This window comes from Nerophis ophidion, linkage group LG10 (genome assembly GCF_033978795.1).
Source record: "Nerophis ophidion isolate RoL-2023_Sa linkage group LG10, RoL_Noph_v1.0, whole genome shotgun sequence".
Taxonomy (NCBI): Eukaryota; Metazoa; Chordata; class Actinopteri; order Syngnathiformes; family Syngnathidae; genus Nerophis; species Nerophis ophidion.
The window spans coordinates 38795256-38817444 of NC_084620.1; the positions used below are offsets into that span (position 1 = coordinate 38795256).

The 22189-nt window shown below is 41.2% G+C and overlaps 1 protein-coding gene across 1 annotated transcript in view; it reads left to right on the top strand.

Annotated features, from left to right (window-relative positions):
* The first annotated feature begins 7594 nt into the window (after nucleotides 1-7594).
* Nucleotides 7595-22189, top strand: part of LOC133560787 (transmembrane protein 151A) — a 28611-nt gene continuing 14016 nt past the window's right edge. The window contains exon 1 of the mRNA XM_061913715.1: nucleotides 7595-7970. Within this exon, the coding sequence (XP_061769699.1) occupies nucleotides 7902-7970 (69 nt within the window). The 5' untranslated portion in view covers nucleotides 7595-7901. The remainder of the gene's footprint in view (nucleotides 7971-22189) is intronic.

The window sequence follows — 22189 nt, forward strand, 5'->3', positions numbered from 1 at the left end:
GATGCTAGAGCAGTGTTTTTCTACCTTTTTTGAGTCAAGGCACATTTTTTTCATAACAAAAATATGGAGGCACACCACCAGCAGAAAATGTTAAAAAAAAATGAAACTCCACCAGGTTCCATCCATCCATCCATCTTCTCCCGCTTATCCGAGGTCGGGTCGCGGGGGCAGCAGCCTAAGCAGGGAAGCCCAGACTTGTATCACTTTCACTGGCACTTAATGACTTTGAGGATGGTGGCAAAATCACTGCCGCACAAAAAACTAAAAATATGCTGACTTGCTCATTTAGACTTTCCAAAGAAAATTGCCCTTTGCTTGCGTTGTTTTCGGCAGCACGAATCGTTCAAATTGCGGAAAGGATAAATGCTTCTTCAGGGTTCCTTGAGAAGTAATCAAGAAGATGCAGGAGTGCAACATTTTACGAAAAATAGCACACTTCGAGAGCAAAGTCAAAGAACGCACGGCTTTGCTAAAACCACTTTGTGAAAGGTTTGTTTGATATATTTTTTATGTACTTTACTCATGTAGTATTTCCCATTGAAGTATTATCTTGATATTGTTTGTATTTTCATTTTTAACAAACAGAAACCAGAAAGTCAGGGTCAATGATATTTTGTCAGGAAATGTAGCTCTACGTTTCCCCTCTTGTTGATTTTGTACACAAATGTGTCAGAGTACATATTACAACAGGACAACAATCAAATATGGAGATGATTCAATAGTTGTTAGTTTGTTAAACGGATATGCACCAGTTTTCTCCATCCATTTTCGACCACTTATTCCCTTTGGGGTAGCGGGGCTCGCTGGTGCCTATCTCAGCTATAATCGGGCGGAAGGCGGTGTACACCCTGGACAAGTCACCACCTCATTGCAGGGCCAACACAGATAGACGGACAACATTCACACTCACATTCACACACTAGACCCAATTTACTGTTGCCAATCAACCTATCCTCAGGTGAATGTCTTTTTTGGGAGGAAGCCGGAGTACCCGGAGGGAACCCACGCATTCACGGGGAGGACATACAAACTCCACACAGAAAGATCCCGAGGCCGGGATTGAACCCCAACCTCTTCAGGACCTTCGTATTGTGAGCCAAACGCACTAACCCCTCTTCCACCGTGAAGCTCCAGTTGTGTTCCATCCATCCATCCATCCATTTTCTACTGCTTATTCCCTTTTGGGGTTGCGGGGGGCGCTGGCAACTATCTCAGCTACAATCGGGCGGAAGGCGGGGTAATCCCTGGACAAGTCGCCAACTCATCGCAGGGCCAACACAGATAGACAGACAACATTCACACTCACATTCACACACTAGGGACCATTTAGTGTTGTCAATCAACCTATCCCCAGGTGCATGTCTTTGGACAGTTTTGTCCCGATACCAATAATTTGGTACCGGTACCAACATCCATCCATCCATCCATTTTCTACCGCTTATTCCCTTTCGGGGTCGCGGGGGGCGCTGGCGCCTATCTCAGCTACAATCGGGCGGAAGGCGGGGTACACCCTGGACAAGTCGCCACCTCATCCCAGGGCCAACACAGAAAGACAGACAACATTCACACTCACATTCACACACTAGGGACCATTTAGTGTTGTCAATCAACCTATCCCCAGGTGCATGTCTTTGGACAGTTTTGTCCCGATACCAATAATTTGGTACCGGTACCAACATTTTTTTTATATTTTTCGGTACTTTTCTAAATAAAAGGGGACCATAAAAAATTGCATTATTGGCTTTATTTTAACAAAAAATGTTACGGTACATTAAACATACAGTATGTTTCTTATTGCAGTTTGTCCTTAAATAAAATAGTGAACATACAAGACAACTTGTCTTTTAGTCGTAAGTAAACAAACAAAGGATCCTAATTAGTCTGCTGACATATGCAGTAACATATTGTGTCATTTTCCATTCTATTATTGTGTCCAAAACATTAAGGACAAGTGGTAGAAAATGAAATATTAATATACTTGTTCATTTACTGTTAATATCTGCTTACTTTCTCTTTTAACATGTTCTATCTACACTTCTGTTAAAATGTTATAATCACTTATTCTTCTGTTTGGATGCTTTACATTAGTTTTGGATGATACCACCAATTTGGGTATCAATCGATACTTTTCAGAGGCGGTATAGTACCGAATATGATTCATTAGTGTTGTGGTACTGTACTAATACCGGTGTACCGTACAACCCTATGCGGGCGCTGAATGTAATGGACACGCCCACCACTCAAACAGCGGTGCTGTCTTTTGTGTAGTCCTGGCGGCACCGGATACGAACCCCTGACCAAAGCACGACTTCACACTCAAAATGGTCATGTTTTTACCATTTAGCTCACAATTAACACACTATTCTTTAGAACAGACAGCAGGGTGGAAAGGGTTATTGCTGGTGCCTCACAATAAGAAGGTCCTGGGTTCGATCCCTGGCCTCGGGGTCTTTCTGTGTGGAGTTTGCATGTTCTCCCTGTTACTGCTTGGGTACTACGGCTTCCTCCAAAGACATGCACCTGGGGATAGGTGGATTGGCAACACCGAATGGTCCCTAGTGTCTGAATGTGAGTGTGAATGTTGTCTGTCTATCTGTGTTGGCCCTGTGATGAGGTGGAGACTTGTCAAGGGTGTACCCCTTCTTCCGCTCGAATGCAGCTGATTTATCATTCAGGTTTAGATTTACCATTTAGGTTTAGACTTAACTCTCAGATTTAAATATAGGTTTACATTTGACATTTAGATTTACATTTAGAGTCAACATTTAGTTTAATCTTAAATGTAATACAAATGAGCTAAACGTGAGAAAAGTGTGTTAAATGTGAGAAAAGTTAATCGTGAAAAAAATTAATCTGCTCGAAAAGTGGGACTAAAATTTCACGTTTAGCACCCATTTGTGCTTGTTGTCACAGTACGCAAGACGCTGTCATGTCTTGATCATGTTTAGTTTGGCTATGTTCTGTTTGGTTTTTGCACTCTGTCAGTTCCTGTTTTTTCACTCCCTGCTTTGTTTCCATGCCAGCCCATTAGTTTTCACCTGTCCTCATGTCACGCACCTGATTCATTTGGACTCATGCACCTATTAATCACCACATCACTATTTAAGCCAGGGGACATCACCCTCTATACACCCTTGTTATTCATGCTGATGATACATGCTGCTCTTTTTTATGCTCTTTTCTCGTTCCAAGTAAGTTTTCTTTATTCATTAAAGTTAAAGTTAAAGTACCAATGATTGTCACACACACACTAGGTGTGGCGAAATTTGGTGATTCAACCCCCAATTCCAACCCTTGATGCTGAGTGCCAAGCAGAGAAGTAATGGGTCACATTTTTATAGTCTTTTGTATGACTCGGCAGGGGTTTGAACTCCCAACCTACCGATCTCAGGATGGACACTCTACCGACTAGGTCACTGAGTAGCCATAGTTTGAAAGTTTTGTTTTATGTCCATAGTTCTGCCTTTGTGCAAGTTTTTGTTTATACCCTTTGTTTTTGTAGTACTTTTGAGTGTTAAAATTAAAAGATGTCATTACCTTCACGCCATGTCCGGTCCAGTCGCTTTGCACCACGGGGAAAACAAACCTCACCATAGTCCACGTCATGACAGACGCAAAGTTGAATCAGGAAATGAAACCTTACCTCTGCAAAAACGATGCATATTTATCAGGGAGAGTCTTTATACCAATTTCCTCTACCCAGACACAGAAAAAGTTTCCCCCTGTTTTGTAGTGTAGAGGTCTGGTGCACAATATCTTGTACGACATATACACTTTGATAATAATCCTTGATGTCACTCGACAAATCTCTTTTTTTTTAATGAAGTACGGGGATCTTTTCCATCGCATAGTTACATTTTTTTTTATTTTATCTACTTTCTGCAGGAAGATCTAGGCCCCTTGCATACTCAGAAAGTTTGCGGGCTGCTTGCTACACCAGTGTTTTTCAACCTTTTTTAAACAAAGGCACATTTTTTTCATTGGAAAAATCCCGAGGCACACCACTGGCAGATAACATAAACAAATTAAACTCAGCAGTCGATATTGACAGTAAAAAGTTGTTCTGGCAATTGTTGGATATAAATTCCAACCATAACCAAGCATGCATCACCATAGCTCTTGTCTCAAAGTAGGTGTACAGTCACGGCCGGGCGTGGTTAAGAGGGGAGTAGTATATTTACAGCTGTTGTGTGCAGTTGTGCACTGCACTTTCTAAAGTAGAAGTTATTGTCACAAATGCATGATTGATTGATTGAAACTTTTATTAGCAGATTGCACAGTACAGTACATATTCCGTACAATTGACCACTAAATGGTAACACCGCAATAAGTTTTTCAACTAGTTTAAGTCGGGGTCCACGTTACTCAAATCATGGTACAAATATATACTATCAGCATAATACAGTCACCACACAAGTTAATCATCATAGTATATACAGTGAATTATTTAAAATCCGGGGGTGGGATGAGGAGCTTTGGTTGATATCAGTACTTCAGTCATCAACAATTGCATCAACAGAGAAATGGACATTGAAACAGTGTAGGTCTTACTTAGTAGGATATATACAGCCAGCAGAGAACATAGTGAGTTCAGATAGCATAAGAACAAGTATATACATTAGAAATACAATCGATTATTTACATTAGGTTATTTACAATCCGGGGAGATGGGATGTGAATGGAGGAGGATTAAAGGGTTGAAGTTGCCTGGAGGTGTTGTGGTGCATGTACAGTAGATGGCAGTATTGTCCTGTTTAAGAGTGTCAAATGCTGTTTACGGCAGACGAACTGCCTTACGGTAGCGTGTTAGACGTAAACGTGACTGCTGTTGTTGTGTGTTGTTACTGCGCTGGGTGGACGTTAATGAAACTGCCTAACAATAAACCCACATAAGAAACAAAGAACTCGCCCTCGATCATTCTACAGCAGTGTTTTTTAACCTTATTGGAGGTACCGAACCCCACCAGTTTCATATGCGCATTCACCGAACCATTCTTAAGTGAAAAATAAAATGTTGGATTTGAATTCAATTACAAGACAAAGTTGTATGTTTTTGGTAACACTTTAGTATGGGGAACATATTTTAAGTAACAAAGACTTAATTTAGAGTTTTTACGACACGAAGGGAACATATTGTAAGTAACAAGAACTTAATTTAGAGTTATTTGGTTAGGGTTAGGGTTAGAGGGCTAGGGTTATAATAAGCCCATGTCGAATAAGGCATTAATAAGTACTCTATAATGACTAGTTAAGAGCCAATATGTTACTAATTTGCATGTTAATAAGCAACTAATTAATGGTGAATATGTTCCCCATACTTAAGTGTTACCATGTTTTTTTACTGGTGCACAAAATGAACCGTGCACAGAGGTGGGTAGAGTAGCCAGAAATTGTACTCAAGTAAGAGTACTGTTACTTTAGAGATTTATTACTCAAGTAAAAGTAAGGAGTAGTCACCCAAATATTTACTTGAGTAAAAGTAAAAAGTATGTTGTTAAAAAACTACTCAAGTACTGAGTAACTGACGAGTAACTTGATTGTTTAATGATTACGGCAACAAATAATGTAAGAAAACATAAAAATAGCAATGAGCAAATTCAGAGCCAGGAATATCTCTTAACTAACTAAAACAATGATATATATTAAATAATAGTACATTAAAATAAGGCACATTTAGCCACAATAAATTAAAAGCACCATAGGCTCAGTAGGCATTGATTGATTGATTGATTGATTGATTGATTGATTGATTGATTGATTGAAACATGTAATAGTAGATTGCACAGTACAGTACATATTCCGTACAATTGACCACTAAATGGTAACACCCCAATAAGTTTTTCAACGTTTATCAATTACTTAATAAATGACCTAGTCGAGGTGATCTACCTCATATATACATATACATACACACACATATCATATGTATATATATATATATATATATATATATATATATATATATATATATATTATATATGTATATATATATACATATACATACATACATTTATATGTACAGTATATAATTTATATTTATTTATTTTGCCGTTTTTGTTGACATGGAAAAGGTGTTTTAATGAATATACATGCATGTTTAACATATAGATTCCTATCTTTCATGAAGACAGGAATATAAGTTGGTGTATTACCTGATTCTGATGACTTGCATTGATTGGAATCAGACAGTGCTGATAACGTCCACGTTTTCAAATGGAGGAGAAAAAAGTTCCTCTTTTCCGTCTAATACCACATGAAAGTCATTGGTTTTTGGCATCTTATTTGTCCAGCCTCCATATTCGTTTTTAAACACTTTACAAGAAACACATTGGCGGCAAACTCCGTATCTTGCTAGCTTGTTTGCGCTGGCTTTCGGAGACTCTTATTTTGTTAACGCAGGCGCGATGGAGCGGCACTTTTATTGTGAAGACAGGAACTGTGTGATCAGTCTTTAGGCTTTTGACGGGAAATACGGTTGAAATAAAAAGTGTCTTTTTTCCTTTACACTTTTGATTGATTGATTGATTGAAACTTTTATTATTAGATTGCACAGTACAGTACATATTCCGTACAATTGACCACTAAATGGTAAAGCACCAATAAGTTTTTCAACTTGTTTAAGTCGGGTCATGTGACCGCCTGGCTCTGTTTGATTGGTCCAACGTCACCAGTGACTGCATGTGATTGGTGAAACGCAGGCATGCGTAGATCCTACCTTGAAAAACCAAAACAAACATTAACAGATCGATAAAAAAAAAGTAGCGAGTAGCAAGCTGAATGTAGATAAATGGAGCGGAGTAAAAGTAGCGTTTCTTCTCTATAAATATACTCAACTAAAAGTAAAAGTATGTTGCATAAAAACTACTCGTAGAAGTACAATTCATCCCAAAAGTTACTCAAGTAAAGGTAACGGAGTAAATGTAGCGCGTTACTACCCACCTCTGACCGTGCATGAACATCACATTGTTCAAAGAACAAAACCAACACAGTGCATAAACTCACAACAAATTACACACCTGCAAATCAGTGTGACTTCTGCTGTTGCCGTATCTGTAATACGCCGATAGGGAAAAATTTTTATTTACACAATGAGTCGGGTGTGCCGAACCCCTGAGCCCGACTCACTGAACCCCTAGGGTTCGATCGAACCCAGGTTAAGAACCACTGTTCTACAGTTATAACGTCACTCAGGTCCTCATGGAGCTAGGGGGGCGTGGCCTACAGCTTCGCCTGAATTCAGGGAGATTTTCGGGAGAAAATTTGTCACGGGAGGTTTTCGGGAGAGGCGCGGAATTTCGGGAGTCTCCCGGAAAATCCAGGAGGGTTGGCAAGTATGCCACAATCGATGATGAAACAGTGAATTTCCCCATTATGGTGCATCATGCTTCAACTCATTTCTTACATGGAAAATATATTTTATATTATAGGGGGGCTTAGGAAGTCTAAAACTGGCCTCCAGTGAGGTAACCTTTGCAGAGGTCATTACCATATCACTACACGTGCAGGCAAATCACGCGGTGCCGTCCCCCTCCGTGTGTAAATAGGTGTCGGCAATGACGTCACGCAAGGAGCTCTGCATCTTCACCGTCTCCAACAACAACGGCGCGGCCGATGCTGCTTGACTTTGGAAGCTGGCTCTAGTTTTATTTTTAGCTCCGCCGGCGGAAGAACACAGCGCGGCATGGGGAGAGAGCCGCCAAGGAGCTGGGAAGATGCTCTTCTAGCTGGACGAGAGGATGCGCATTTGCCGCAGGCCCCGTCATTGTGAAACCGGACACCGACGTGCGGCGGATGGGGTGACCGAGCGCGCTGCTCCGCCGGGGAGGTCCCTCGCTTCGGACGTTGCCGGGGTAGGAGCCGCCTGCGCCCGGTTGTAGAGGGGGGAGGAGGCAGGAAGGAAGATGCGGACGGAGGAGGAGAGGGCCGCCGCAGAAGAGCCCATTTTGGACGAAGGGTCAGGACGAGAGCAGGTAAGGACGCGGCGGGGACTGCTCTGCGTAAAGTTGCGCGCACTAAATCTGTCCTCGCCGAACGTCTGCAGTGGACATTATGTCATTGAGGCGTTCGGAAGTAGTTCATAAGGAAACAAAAAAAAAAGACGCTGTCATGACTTGGTCGAGGGTTGAGTGCAGACCAAGGACACATTGGACACTACTGGCTGAATGTTTGAGGACGCAGTCTATGAGTAAACAACACTAAAAACTACAGGTTGTGTCTATACTGCGTCATGCATTGCGCGCGCAATGTGTGTGTTTGAACATATCCTATTTTGATTTGTCATCCTGTGTACTGCAACATGCATTGTGTGTGTTTATTACTTTGTCACCTGACATCCAAGCCTTATAGAATCATCCATCCATCTATCAATTTTCTACCGCTTGTATTCATCTGTCCATCTTCTACCGCTTGTCCCTTTTTGGGGTCGCTGGAGCCTATCTTGTCCCTTTCAGAGTCGGGCCAGGGGTTGAATTATTAAAGGCCTACTGAAACCCACTACTACCGACCACGCAGTCTGATAGTTTATATATCAATGATGAAATATTAACATTGCAACACATGCCAATACGGCCTTTTTAGTTTACTAAATTGCAATTTTAAATTTCCCGCGGAGTTTCTTGTTGAAAACGTCGCGGAATGATGACGCGTGCGCGTGACGTCACGGACCGTCAGGAAATTTTAGCGCAGCAGCACTTACGGCTAAAAGTCGTCTCTTTTCATCGCGCAATTAAACAGTATTCTGGACATCTGTGTTGTTGAACCTTTTGCAATATGTTCAAATAATAAGTTAGAAGTCAAAGTAGAAAGATGGAGTTGGGAAGCTTTAGCCTTTAGCCACACAAACACACGGTGATTCCTTGTTTAAAATTCCCGGAGGTGAAGCTTTACTATGGATCATAGCGGTCAAGCGAACATAGGCAGGTTTCGGTGAGAAAATTGTGTTAAAAAGTCGCCTCTACCCGGAGATTTGTGGAGTTTGGGCCGTCCTTTTATCTGCCGTGACTTCCCTCAGACACTGGCCTCAAGACACCCGTGGACACACCCCTCCGACTATCAGGTACTATTTAATCTCACTAAAACACTAGCAACACAATAGAAAGATAAGGGATTTCCCAGTATTATCCTAGTAAATGTGTCCAAAAACATCCTAATCCGTCCCAATGCAATCGCCTTTTTTTTAACTTTGTTTTAAAAAAAATAAAAAAATGTTTCTAGTCCTTCGCTATCAATATCATCATCCACAAATCTTTCATTCTCGCTCAAATTAATGGGGAAATTGTCGTTTTTTCGGTCCGAATAGCTCTTGCTGCTGGAGGTTCCCATTATAAACAATGTGAGGACGTGAGGAGCCCTCACCCTTGTGGCGTCATTTTCTGCGACTTCCGATAAAGGCAAGGCTTTTTTATCAGCACCAAAAGTTGCAAACTTTTTTGTCGATGTTCTCTACTAAATCCTTTCAGCAAAAATATGGCAATATTGTGAAACGATCAAGTATGACACAGAATGGACCAGCTGTCCCTGTTTGAATAAGAACATTTCATTTCAGTAGGCCTTTAATTTGTCAGCTGACATCCAAGCCTTATAGGATCATCCATCCATCCATCCATCCATCCATCCATCCATCCATCCATCCATCCATCCATCTATCCATCCATCTTGTCCCTTTTTGGGGTCGCTGGAGCCTATCTCAGCTGCATTCGGGCGGGAGATGGGGTACACCCTGGACCACTGGAGGAAAATGAGCAAACTACATAAATAACATCCTTTAATTTCCATTCCATCCATTTTCTACCGCTTGTCCCTTTCAGGGACGGGGTCGGGGGTTGAATTATTAACGGAATTACTCTTTAATAAATGTAATTATTTACTAGAGAAAGTCATTTATACGTTACATAAAGGTGCCATATGTAATAATTTCATGTCAAGTCATCATTAAATGACCCTGATATGTCAAAAGGCATTAATAAATCATGTTCTTTTCAGATACCTCTATAACTGATAACAGTAGATCATTTCAAAATTTCAAAGTTGTTTTCATTTCGATGCCCCGCCCTCCACCGTTTGACCAATTAGAAAGTCTGTGAGTGTGTCACATCCAGGTTGCCAGTTAAGCGACGCCACCTTCGTCTGGCTACTGCCACTGCTAAAGTTACTAAACATGTCAGACCTTAGTAAATCTAAAAGGCGTCGTTACCATTCTCAACTTATTCATGACAAAGCCAGGAACAAAACGAGGATTTGCATCGGGGATGCCTTTTGAAAGAGGGAGACAATTGAAAGCGGAGAATAATTTTTCTTCTGACGACAAACTTGTTAATTTCCTCCTAGATAGGTATGTAAGGCATTTACCTTTTTCTTATTACTTGTAATAAATGGAAATGAAGATTTCGTATGTAAACTATATTGTCCAATACAGTCTTGTCTAACAAAGTGTCATGATCTGTGGCCTGGATCATGTTGTTTGTTTTTTTTCTGTTAGTTTTGGACTCTTTTAGTTCCTGTTTACGCTCCCTTGTTTAGTTACCATGAAGACTCATTAGTTCCACCTGCCTCACGTGTTGGGATCATGCACCTGCTCTTATCAGAGACTATTATTTAAGCCTGTTTTGCCAGTTAATCGTCCTGGCTAAATTGCTAGTTTTCATACGATACAATAGTTTTTGCTGCTCCTTTCATGCTTAGTTTACGCTGCTCTGTATTGATTGTTTCGTGCCATAGTTCATGCTGCTCGTTTCCATGCCTCAGTAAGTCTTGTTTGTTCCATGCCACAGTCCATGTTAAGTGTTTAGCTTTAATGTTTCGATGTTGGGTTTTTTAGTTTGTTAGCTTCTCGTGTGAACGGCACGCTTTTCTTGAGAAAATAAATATGTTCTTACCTTCACGCCTGGTCCGGAATAGTCCGTTTGTATCCTGGGAGAACAAACCCTGCAGTAAGCTGTGGAAACTCCCACTTTATGTCACAAAGCTAGTATGTTCGTACAACGAATGTTTAGGAGCAAAGCACCATCACACTAGTGTAATGCTTATTAGCATGCTAGCCCGCTCAATGACACATCAACATATAAGCTAACGGGGGAAATATATGCCCGCCAGCCAGTATGTCGATGTGTCATCCAACTGACAGGGCAACACCAATTTTTGACAAATAAAACCTTTGTAGGTATGGGTAGTGTCAGTGCCTATTTTGTTCCCAATATGCCGATACACTGAGGAAATGTGTTCCAGTATTAGCACGGCTAATGGTACTGTATGTGCATCAGGCACAAATGTGGTGGTATTTGCTTGGCACATAATAATGCATTACATGTAATTATTTTCTTATTTGTGTATTGACATGGTAATAGATTATATGACTTATGCGTAACATGGTTTTTGCGTAACGTGGGCTGGCTCATTGAATTGCACTCCGCACTGAAAGATGGTGATGTCCGTCCATGGGAGAGAATGCAGTGCGTCAGGTTGGATGCAACATGGCATTATGCTGAACAAAATGTACTTCGACACCATTTATGTCTAAGTAAGTCCCCTCCGTCCACACACCTCCATCACACCATTCGTATTCAAGTAAGTCCTCTCAGTCAGGTGGGACAGGGGTTAGTGCATGTGCCTCACAATACTAAGGTCCTGAGTAGTCCTGAGTTCAATCCCAGGCTCAGGATCTTTCTGTGTGGAGTTTGCATGTTCTCCCCGTGACTGTGTGGGTTCCCTCCGGGTACTCCGGCTTCCTCCCACTTCCAAAGACATGCACCTGGGAATAGGTTGATTGGCAACACTAAATTGGCCCTAGTGTGTGAATGTGAGTGTGGATGTTGTCTGTCTATCTGTGTTGGGCCCTGTGATGAGGTGGCCTTCCGCCCGAATGCAGCGAGATAGGCTCCAGCACCCCCTGCGGCCTCGAAAGGGACAAGCTGTAGAAATGGATGGATGGATGAAATGTGTCGGTAATTTGAATACAAACTGGATACAAAGCTTTGCTTAGTACTGAATCTGCACTTTTAAAGGTTTTTAATGATTTGCTTTTAATGTCTGATTCTGGCAGCTCTGCCATTTTAGTACTTTTAGATCTTACAGCTGCCTTTGACACGGTCGACCACACAATTCTTTTAGAGTGCTTGAGAGACTGTGTGGGCATTAGGGGGACTGCATTAGAGTGGTTCAGATCCTACCTGCCAGAAAGATCCTTCCCTGTCAGGCTGGGGGACGCCACCTCTTCTTCTGCTCCGTTTTACTGTGGTGTCCCCCAGGGATCTATTCTAGGCACCATCCTGTTCGCTCTATATCTCCTCCCTCTAGGAGAGATTTTTAAAAGGCATGGAGTGTCTTATCACTTTTATGCGGATGACTGCCAAATTTATATGCCGATTTCAAAAGGCCACGGCCCCCTGACACCCCATCTCAACTGTCTATACTGTCTGGGCTTGGTTAGCCCATAATTTTTTAATAATGTATGAGGGAAAAACTGAAATTTTAGTTTTCGGTTCAGCCCTCACTGACTTGTGACCATTGCAAAATTCTGTGCGTCCCAAGGTCACCAGCCTTGGCCTCACTATAGACAGTGATTTTAAACTTGACAAACAAGTCAATGGCGTTTTAAAATCGTGTTTTTATCATCTTCGTCTTTTAGCAAAGGTAAAACCGTTTTTATCTTTTAACTTTTTTTAACAATTCGTGCATGCTTTTATTTCAAGTCGCCTGGACTACTGCAATGCACTTTATGCTGGCATTAGCCAAAAAGCTCTCTCCAGAACGCGGCAGCACAACTTTAGACAGGGGCTAGAAAACGCCAGCATATAACCCCAATCCTTGAGAGTTTGCACTGACTCCCTGTGCATTTTAGAATTGATTTTAAAACCATGCTCTTTGTGTTTAAAGCTGTACATGGACTGGCACCTCATTATATCTCGGACCTCATCCATACTTACAATCCTGCGCGCGCTCTGAGGTCCGAGAGCCAGCTCCAGCTTATGGTGCCCAAGACCAGACTTAAAACTAGGGGAAACAGGGCCTTCTCTGTGGTCGGCCCTAAGCTCTGGAACACTCTGCCCCTCCATATTCGAACTGCTCCCACAGTGGAGTGTTTTAAGTCTCGTCTTAAGACCCATTCTGGCTTTTAACACTACGTGAGTTGTGTGGTCCTCTGTTGCCCTCTGTGTTTGAAAATTTAGATTTCTATTTACTTTTTTAATGTGTTTCACCCTTAAAGTCTTTTTTAATCATATTTATTTTATATTTTTTTATAATGGTTTTATATGTATTTATTTAAATTTTTTGTTTTTATTCAGTCATTGGTGGAGCTCAGGATATTATTTGAATGTTGTTTTTAATATTGTTGTGCAGCACTTTGTAAACATGTTGTTGTTTAAATGTGCTGTATAAATAAAGTGGATTGGATTGGATTGGATAATTTTAGTGTTGGCCTTGGCTTGATATCAAAGCAGGCCTATGCGATATATAATGTTATATATTATTATATGTAATTATTTCGATGGTGGTCCGTGCGGTCAAACCAGACATTTTAGCAGGGTAATGCCAACAATCTGTCTCGTCTCCTGCCAAAAATATTGCTGCGTAAATTTACAAATAGATTTGGCTAATCGACATCGGTAAAATGTGGAATCATTACTTAGTAAACCATCTTGCAAGAAGCATAAACAAGAGAAACCTTCAGCGTAGGACTCGTCGATTGCCATTTGAAGATCCTTAGAGTAGGATTGGGATTCGACTGCATATCTGGCAACCTCAGTTATGGAGAGTGGGTGGACTACAGAATTTTGACCATGATTGCAATAGTTTTTCTGGCCATATAACTACGTAATGGCACCTTAAAAAAACTATGCATTCGAGAGATGTTTGATATAAGACCAAAGTGCTTTTAAAAGGCAAGGCCTGTTGCATAGTGACGTCTTTGAGGGTTTCAACAGAGCTGTTTTTTTTAGTGTAGCCCCTCTTGGGGTCTTTGTCGCTAAATCTGGCGACATTCCAATCATCTTGGCGACATTTTCTTGTGAACAGCTTCTAGCAACAAATCCAGTGACTTTTCCTCGATAATATCGGAGACTTTTTTGTGTCTTGAAGACTTTTTGTGTTTTGGAGACTCTGACGCAAATCATTTGCCGTCTGGACTTTTATGGTGCGTCCCATTTGTAGTAGGGAGTCGGAAATACAAAAAAACTAACTATTTGAGAATTCAGACTGATTTAGTGCATGGAAACGTAGTGACTGTCGACTGAACTAGAACCTCCTAGAGCTGTCATGACTTGGACTATGGTGCGGTTTGTTTTCCCGTGGTGCAAAGCGACTGGACCGGACATGGCGTGAAGGTAATGACATCTTTTGATTAATAACTCAAAAAAGGTACCAAAACTTGGCTCTGAAAACAAAAAAATTCACAATGGCAGAACTATGAACAACCAAAACGAAAACATTTACTGTGACACAGAAAGAGCATGGATCATCGGCATGGATAACATGGGTGTGTAGGAGGTGATGTCTCCAGGCTGACTGCCTGGCAACTACAGGCTTAAATAGTGGTGTGGTGCTTGAAAACAGGCGCGTGAGTTCAAATGAATCAGGTGCGTGAGTCGTGAGGACAGGTGAACTGATTGGTAGGCACGGAAACAAAACAATGGAGTGAAAAAACAGGAACTGGAGTCTTGAAGTAATCTAACACAACTAAACAAAACATGATCACAAAGACATGACAAGAGCAGTGATTCTTAAACTGTGGTCTAGTGGTACACGGGTTTCATCTATACCAGACCTAGGCAAATTAAGACCCATCAAGCTTTTCAATCTGGCCCGCCCGACTTTCCCAAATATTTTTTTTAGATGTTTAAGATCGAAACTGTCGCCGCCAATATGATGTGCAGTGATGTTTTCAAATGACCGTAAGTCTTGAACTATACAAAGTATTTCAATGGTTGGAATCTGCGCTCTTGCATGATGTACTAGTTACTAGGGTAATCTAAGTCACAGCAGCTCAGATGGGGCAACAATCAGTGTGGGTGGGGAGTGTTTCCACAGAGTGTTTCCAGAGTGGTATGCCTGAAATGCGGGTGTCAGGGACAGAAACGGAAGGAGATTTTTACAACAAAGTTATAAAGCTTATAAGTATATCAGATTACCTTTTGCGTTCATATTTCGCTGTGTTTGTTGCATTTTGGTTGTGTTTCACTTGATTGTAACAAATATGTCTGTCATGATCTGTGGTCCAGATCATTTTTTTGCTATGTTCTGTTAGTTTAACTCCATTAGTTCCTGTTTTTTGTGCACTTTTGTTTGTTTTGGTTGCCATGGTTGCATATGATTTTCACCTGCCGCTGGTGTTCGGACGCTCACGTGGCTCTAATCAAGAGACTATTCAAATCGCCTATGCCAGTCAGTTAGCCTGGCGTTATTGCTTGTTTCAGGTCTGATTCCATAGTTTCTGCTAGTTGTTTCATGCCACAGTTTCATGTTTGTGTCTTGCTATGCCATAGTTTATGCTAGTTGTTTCATGCCACCGTTTCATGCTTGTTTCATGCAATACCATAGTTCATGCTGTTTGTTTCTCTCCTTGCCATAATTTATGATAGTTATTCGCTTTATGCCGTGTCTCTGTAAGTTTTTTTTGTCTCATGCCTGGACTATGTAAGTCGCGTTTGTTTCATGCCACAGTTTTATAAGTTCTTTATGTTCATAGTCTATGCCAAGTATTTGCTTCAACTCCAAGTGCGAACAGCCTTGTTTTCTGTTTTTGTACCTTTTTTTTGAGTGAAGATTATTAAATATGTTCCTATCTGCAAGCCTTGTCCGGAATAGTCCGTTTGCATCCCGGGAAAACAAACCTCGCAGTAAGCTGCGAAAACCACGTCGTGACAATGTCGATCGAGAGGTGGTGTGACGTTCATATGTAGCTAATATTGTAAATCCCTCACTCTTTATTTTCATGTACATATTGTGGGTGTCTCATTCAATAAAAAAAATGTAAGATTCCATTCCGTTTAAGACGGTCTGTCATAACGTTTTTAGGATTAAATCAGACATTTTTGTAAGGTTTTGTATTAATGTTCCTAAAAATAGATATACAGGCCCCCGGACACATTTTCTTCTCTTAGTTTGGCCCCTCGAGTCAAAATAATTGCCCAGTCTTGATCTATACCAACGCCAAATAATGACTTGATTAAAGTATACTGTTTTGATATGCTATATTCAAATACAGTGTTACTGTTTACACTGTGTGTAATGTTACAGTGGCTAAAATTATTAAATATACATGTTAAACGAAAAAACAGCTTTGTTTTAATAAATACTTAGGCCTACTAAGCTACAGTATTTTGACGTTGGTCATAATGGTGGTAAGGTTTTTTCCGAGGTGTTGCTTAAAAGTTTGAGAACCACTGTCCTAGAGGAAGGGCGGGGAAACCCAATTGATTGCTACATTTCAACAATTCTATGATATTTCCCATTAAGATGGCCTGTTTCATTTAAAGTCTTTCAAGAGATACTGCCTGCACGGCCATGAAATTATGATATCTTGCACGTCCTGTTCCTAGTCTTAATTTGGAACACATATCAGTGCAAAGCCTGTTAAATGCTACTTCTCACTCAATACCAGCACTCCTGGCTCTTTATGGCTGCAGGAGTAATGCATTGTATTGAGAGTGCCACCATTACGCTCACTCACTATTACTGTGGCCTTCCTGTTTTAGATCGGCCCACCGTGGCGTATACACGGCTTCATCTTTCCAACCTCCTACTCAGCCACTTACAGCATACGGTATCCCGTTTCACTTTTGTCAACCGGGTCCAGGAAGTACAGTGGAGTCATTAATTTAACATTTTGCAACTGTAGTTTGGAGCATTAGTATAAAAGCATTCAAAAGACAGCATTCAGTATAAACGGTCAAACACATGCAGGTGCCTACAACACGGTGTTTAACAAGAAGTATAAAAAGAAGCAGTGTTTGACTGAGCGTCAGCCGCCATGCTGCGCGGGCTTCCTCAGCATCAGCCCATTTATCCAATCTTCACATCCACCCACATGCCACCATTGCTAATTATAGCGGCTCCAGTCACACCTAATAAGCAGCCCACACCGAGTTGATGGAGAGGGGGATGTTTTCTATGAGGTAATTACAATTGCAGAGTAAAAAACATAGCGTGCCACATTTTAATCATATATTATTGGGACACTGGCTACTATGTGTAGAGTATTTTTGATGACTCACTTAGAAAACCTTTATCAGGAGACAAGTAGCGTGTCGGCTTTACCGTCATTTTAAAGTCAGGGGTGTCAAACTAATTTTAGCTCAGGGGCCACATGGAGGAAAATCGATTCCCAAGTGGGCCGGAATGGTGAAATCATGGCATGATAACTTAAAAATAAAGACAACTCCAGGTTGATTATTTTGTTTCACTTTGGCCAAAAATAGAACAAGCACATGATGAAAACGTACAAATCACAAATAATCCAAATAATCAAGTTTGTTGAAAATTGCAAAGGAAAATTGGTGCAGTTTCAAAAACACAATGAGCTTAGACTTGGTCTCAGTGTGTCTACAAAGCCAGGATTAAACTTTGAGTCACAGTCTTTCTGGGATTGAACAAAAAACACAATGTGACAGACTCAAGCTGTCCGGGTTCCACTGACCACCAAATAGGGACATGACTTCGAGCGGTTTGTGACTTTTGTGTATTTTTTCAAATAAACTTTCGTGCAGGTCGGGTCGCTTTTCAGCTCCTTCCTTCTTCACTGCTCGCTCTTCGGTCCGCTTTTCAGTTGGCCGCGTTTTCGTCTGCTTCTTGCTCTCTGTCTCTCGTGTGCTGCATGTGCTTCGGCCTCTCCAGCTCTCCTCACCCCGTTCTCTGCTACTGCCCTTTTACACATTGCGAGATTAGATGATTGTGTCCAGCTGGGCGATCCACGCACCTGATCTTGTTTACGGCGTCGATCCCGGTGCGCACAGCCTCGCTGCTGGCCCGACGGCCACGCCTCCTCGCCGCCATCACCTCGCTGTCGGTCTATCTGCCACGCCTCCCCACACACAACATGTAAACTCTTCTAGGTAACAACTACTTCCTTTATCATGTCCACGTTTCAATCCAGAAGCAACCCAACAAACTGTAAGAAACAGAGGTAAAAACTATTTAAAAGGGTTAAGTTAATTTTCTCCTGCTTGATATGGCGATGTGTTTGAAGCAGAAGACATAAAACGGCAGTTTTTAAGTTTCATGTGGGTTGAGGAGGAGGAGGAGCCACAGTCACTCTTTACTGTGTCTCTGTGTACGGTATAAACCGTTTGCTTGCCTAACAGAATTGCTATTGTGACATCCAGTGGACACATTTAAAACAGCAGTTGCTTTTGTGTAGCAGCTCATTTAAATACTTGGCAAACTCATCACGCGGGCCGTAGGTTTGATACACCTGTTTTAAAGTATGGCCACACTCTGTCAATAGGTGGCAGCACACACTTGTCGACACATTAGAGCACACAAAGCATATTTTCTTTTTCCATCCATCCTCTCGAGGTCGCGCGGGTGCTGAAGCCTATCCCAGCTGCATTCGGGGTACACCCTGGACAAGTCGCCACTTCATCGCAGGGCCAACACAGATAGACAGACAACATTCACACTCACATTCACACATTAGGGACTATTTAGTGTTGCCAATCAACTTATCAACAGGTGCATGTCTTTGGAGGTGGAAGGAAGCCGGAGTACCCCTAGGGAACCCACGCAGTCATGGGGAGAACATGCAAACTCCACGCACAAAGACCCCGGGCCCTGGAATGGATCCCAGGACCATTTTTGCCGTAAGCAGAATATATGCAGATGATTATAACACAATAGGAAGGGGAGGCTACGCAAAAGTAATCGTTTAGGGCACGCAATGTGATTTATCAACACTGACAAATTTTAGTGGCCGCTGTTTTGCATGTATATTTAGCACAAGTTACCCACAAATTGCCTCGCCACATTACTTTTTTTGAATTAAGACAAATATTATTTATGTATTTAATATTTTTTTGCTTACTTTGGTATAATATTTATTTATTATTTATTTGTTCACTATTCTGTTACAGAGAACAAAGAAATTGGATAAAATTGCTATGATATGAAAAGGGATAGGATCAAATAAGCTCTGCTTCTTCCTACTCCCTTTTCGGACGTGCTGTAATGAAACAACCGGAATTGTGGGATGCATTACATTGTATCGTATGCATGTTCGAAACAAACTGAAACTGAACTAAACTGAACTGAACAGTCAGGAGGCGTTGATCAGTGTGATGAGTCAGAAAAGTATTCTGTGCACGACATATTTCTCTCAGTATTGAAATATTAGCTATAATATTTCAATTCCATCTTTGAGCTGATGAATGACTTAACGGCTGATTTGGAGCCAGCAGACACAAAAAGGAGGGCTGTTCCGATCCAAAATTGATATCTGTCCATCGTCAGCAAAGAACAAAACTTCATTATAAGCACCAATACCAGCAGTCCTGCAGCGCTTTATACCACATACCACATTTCGCTAAATGTGGAACGCGTTGGACGCACGGTGATGCCGGTTTCGTTCTCCCAAGGATGCAGACGGGCTTCGGACACAGGCTGCAGGTAGAAAATGATCTATTTCAGAATAAAACAGACTTTGACAAAAAACAAAAGTGCTAGCATGGGAGCTAGAAAACACAAATGGCCTTAGCATGGAAGCTAGCATAAACAGAACTGGGAACCAAAGTTGTCACTTGTTGCATGTAGAAAATTAGAAAGAAAGACACACTGACAGGAGAAGTTAGGCTAAATAATGACAGTAATCACAAAACAGGTGCGTGTCAGGAGCAAGCGGCAGGTGAAAAATAATGAGTTACCATGGAAAAAAACTGAGAGGTGCACAAACCGGAACCGAATGAGTCCAAAACCAACAGAAAACACAAAAAGACTCAAAAATCTAAACCATAATATGATCCGGGCAGCGGATCATAACAAAATGTCCTCTAATGAACTCACAAGCTGTGTCTTTTCTTGTATTTTAGTGAAATAATATACAAAAAATATACATGACATCTGTCAATATAAACATGTATCAAATAACTATAGTTGCGTATTGCTTACAAAGTCTCCAAGGCTGAAGTGCATTAAAACACATCCACTAAAAACATGTCTGAATCATTCAATTTATTGCATCATCAAACTAACTACAACTCCGCTTTAATTAGAAGACAGCATAAGTCTGGGAAAGGACGCAGGTAAAATGCTCTCAGCGTCGGTAACGGATGAAATGGGACACATTTTTGCGATATTACGGAGATGTAAGAAGGCTGTTTTAGTATCACTCCTAATGTGTGACTCAAACAAGGTAGTTGGGACGGAGAGAGAACCCAGATTCTTTACCGAGACGCTTTGTGTGATTGGTTGTCAAATGTTAAGGTGGTGCCCTACATCATTCTTACTTATAGGCTGTGTATTATTATTAAAAAATGTTTTTGAGCCAGTTTTTTTTGGTGACTTCATTGTGAAGTGAAGTGAATTATATATATATATATACTATATATATATATGTATATTGATATATATATATCAATATATATATATATATATATATATATATATAGCAATATATATATATATATATATATATATAGAGAGAGAGAGAGAGAGAGAGAGAGAGAGCGCTTTTCTCTAGTGCATGGGTAGGGAACCTATGGCTCTCGAGCCAGATGGGGCTCTTTTTATGACTGCATCTGGCTCTCAGATAAATGACATTGCTTAACTCGATAAGTAATGAATAATTCCGTTGGTAATCACGATGTTAAAAATAACGTTCAAAATATAAAACATTCTCATGCATTTTAATCCATCCATCCGTTTTATACCGCACCTGTTCAAGAAATAATGCTGTTAAAAAGAATTAGAGACTTATTATAATAATAAATGATAAATGGGTTGTACTTGTATAGCGCTTTTCTACCTTCAAGGTACTCAAAGCGCTTTGACACTACTTCCACATTTACCCATTCACACACACATTCACACACTGATGGAGGGAGCTGCCATGCAAGGCGCTAACCAGCACCCATCAGGAGTAAGGGTGAAGTGTCTTGCTCAAGGACACAACGGACGTGACGAGGTTGGTACTAGGTGGGGATTGCGCACGGCCACTCTCCCACTGCGCCACGCCGTCCCTTATTATACTCTATATTATTATACTCTAAAAATATTGGTCTGACTTAAAAAATGCACGCATTTAGTTGTATTCAGTGTTAAAAAATATGATATGGCTCTCACGGAAATACATTTTAAAATATTTGGCTTTCATGGCTCTCTCAGCCAAAAACGTTCCCGACCCCTGCTCTAGTGACTCAAAGTGCTTTACATTGTGATACCCAATATCCACCCATTTTCTACCGCTTGTCCCATTCTGGGTCACGCGGGGTGTCGCTGGAGCCTATCTAAGCTGCATTCGGGCGGAAGGCGGTGTACACCCTGGACAAGTCGCCACCTCATCACAGGGCCAACACAGATAGACAGACAACATTCACACTCACATTCACACACTAGGGCCAATTTAGTGTTGCCAATCAACCTATCCCCAGGTGCATGTCTTTGGAAGTGTGAGGAAGCCGGAGTACCCGGAGGGAACCCACGCATCTAAGTTACATTTTTAAACCAGTGTGGGTGGCACTGGGAGCAGGTGGGTAAAGTTTGTTGCCCAAGGACACAACGGCAGTGACTAGGTTGGCAGAAGCAACCGAGCTATACCGCCCCATCACACATTGACATGAATGAATTCCACTTATATATTGCATTGTATTTGTCATACTGCAAAGTGGTGGTATGAAAAAGAAGATAATTCAAATTATTGTTCTGTATTGTGTCCTTGTATTGAATCAAAGCAATGATTAATATAATTCAAAATAATATGGTATGAAAGTTTGGTAAATTACACATTACTTTAGCATACAAGCTTCAGCTACCCCTGTTATATAAAGCACCCTTTGTTGCGTTTTGGACGCATTTTAAATGCGCGAGTTGTCAACCCCAGATGCTACAGGATTTGGATCAGGCAGGATTGCAGGTAGGAGCTTGTTTTAATATACAAAAATGATAAAATAACACTTGACAAAAGGTAAAGAAACGTTGTGCCAATGCACAGGAAGCTAAATGCTAATGTTAGCAAGAGTCGAGTTCAGAGTGTCAAATAGGGAACGAC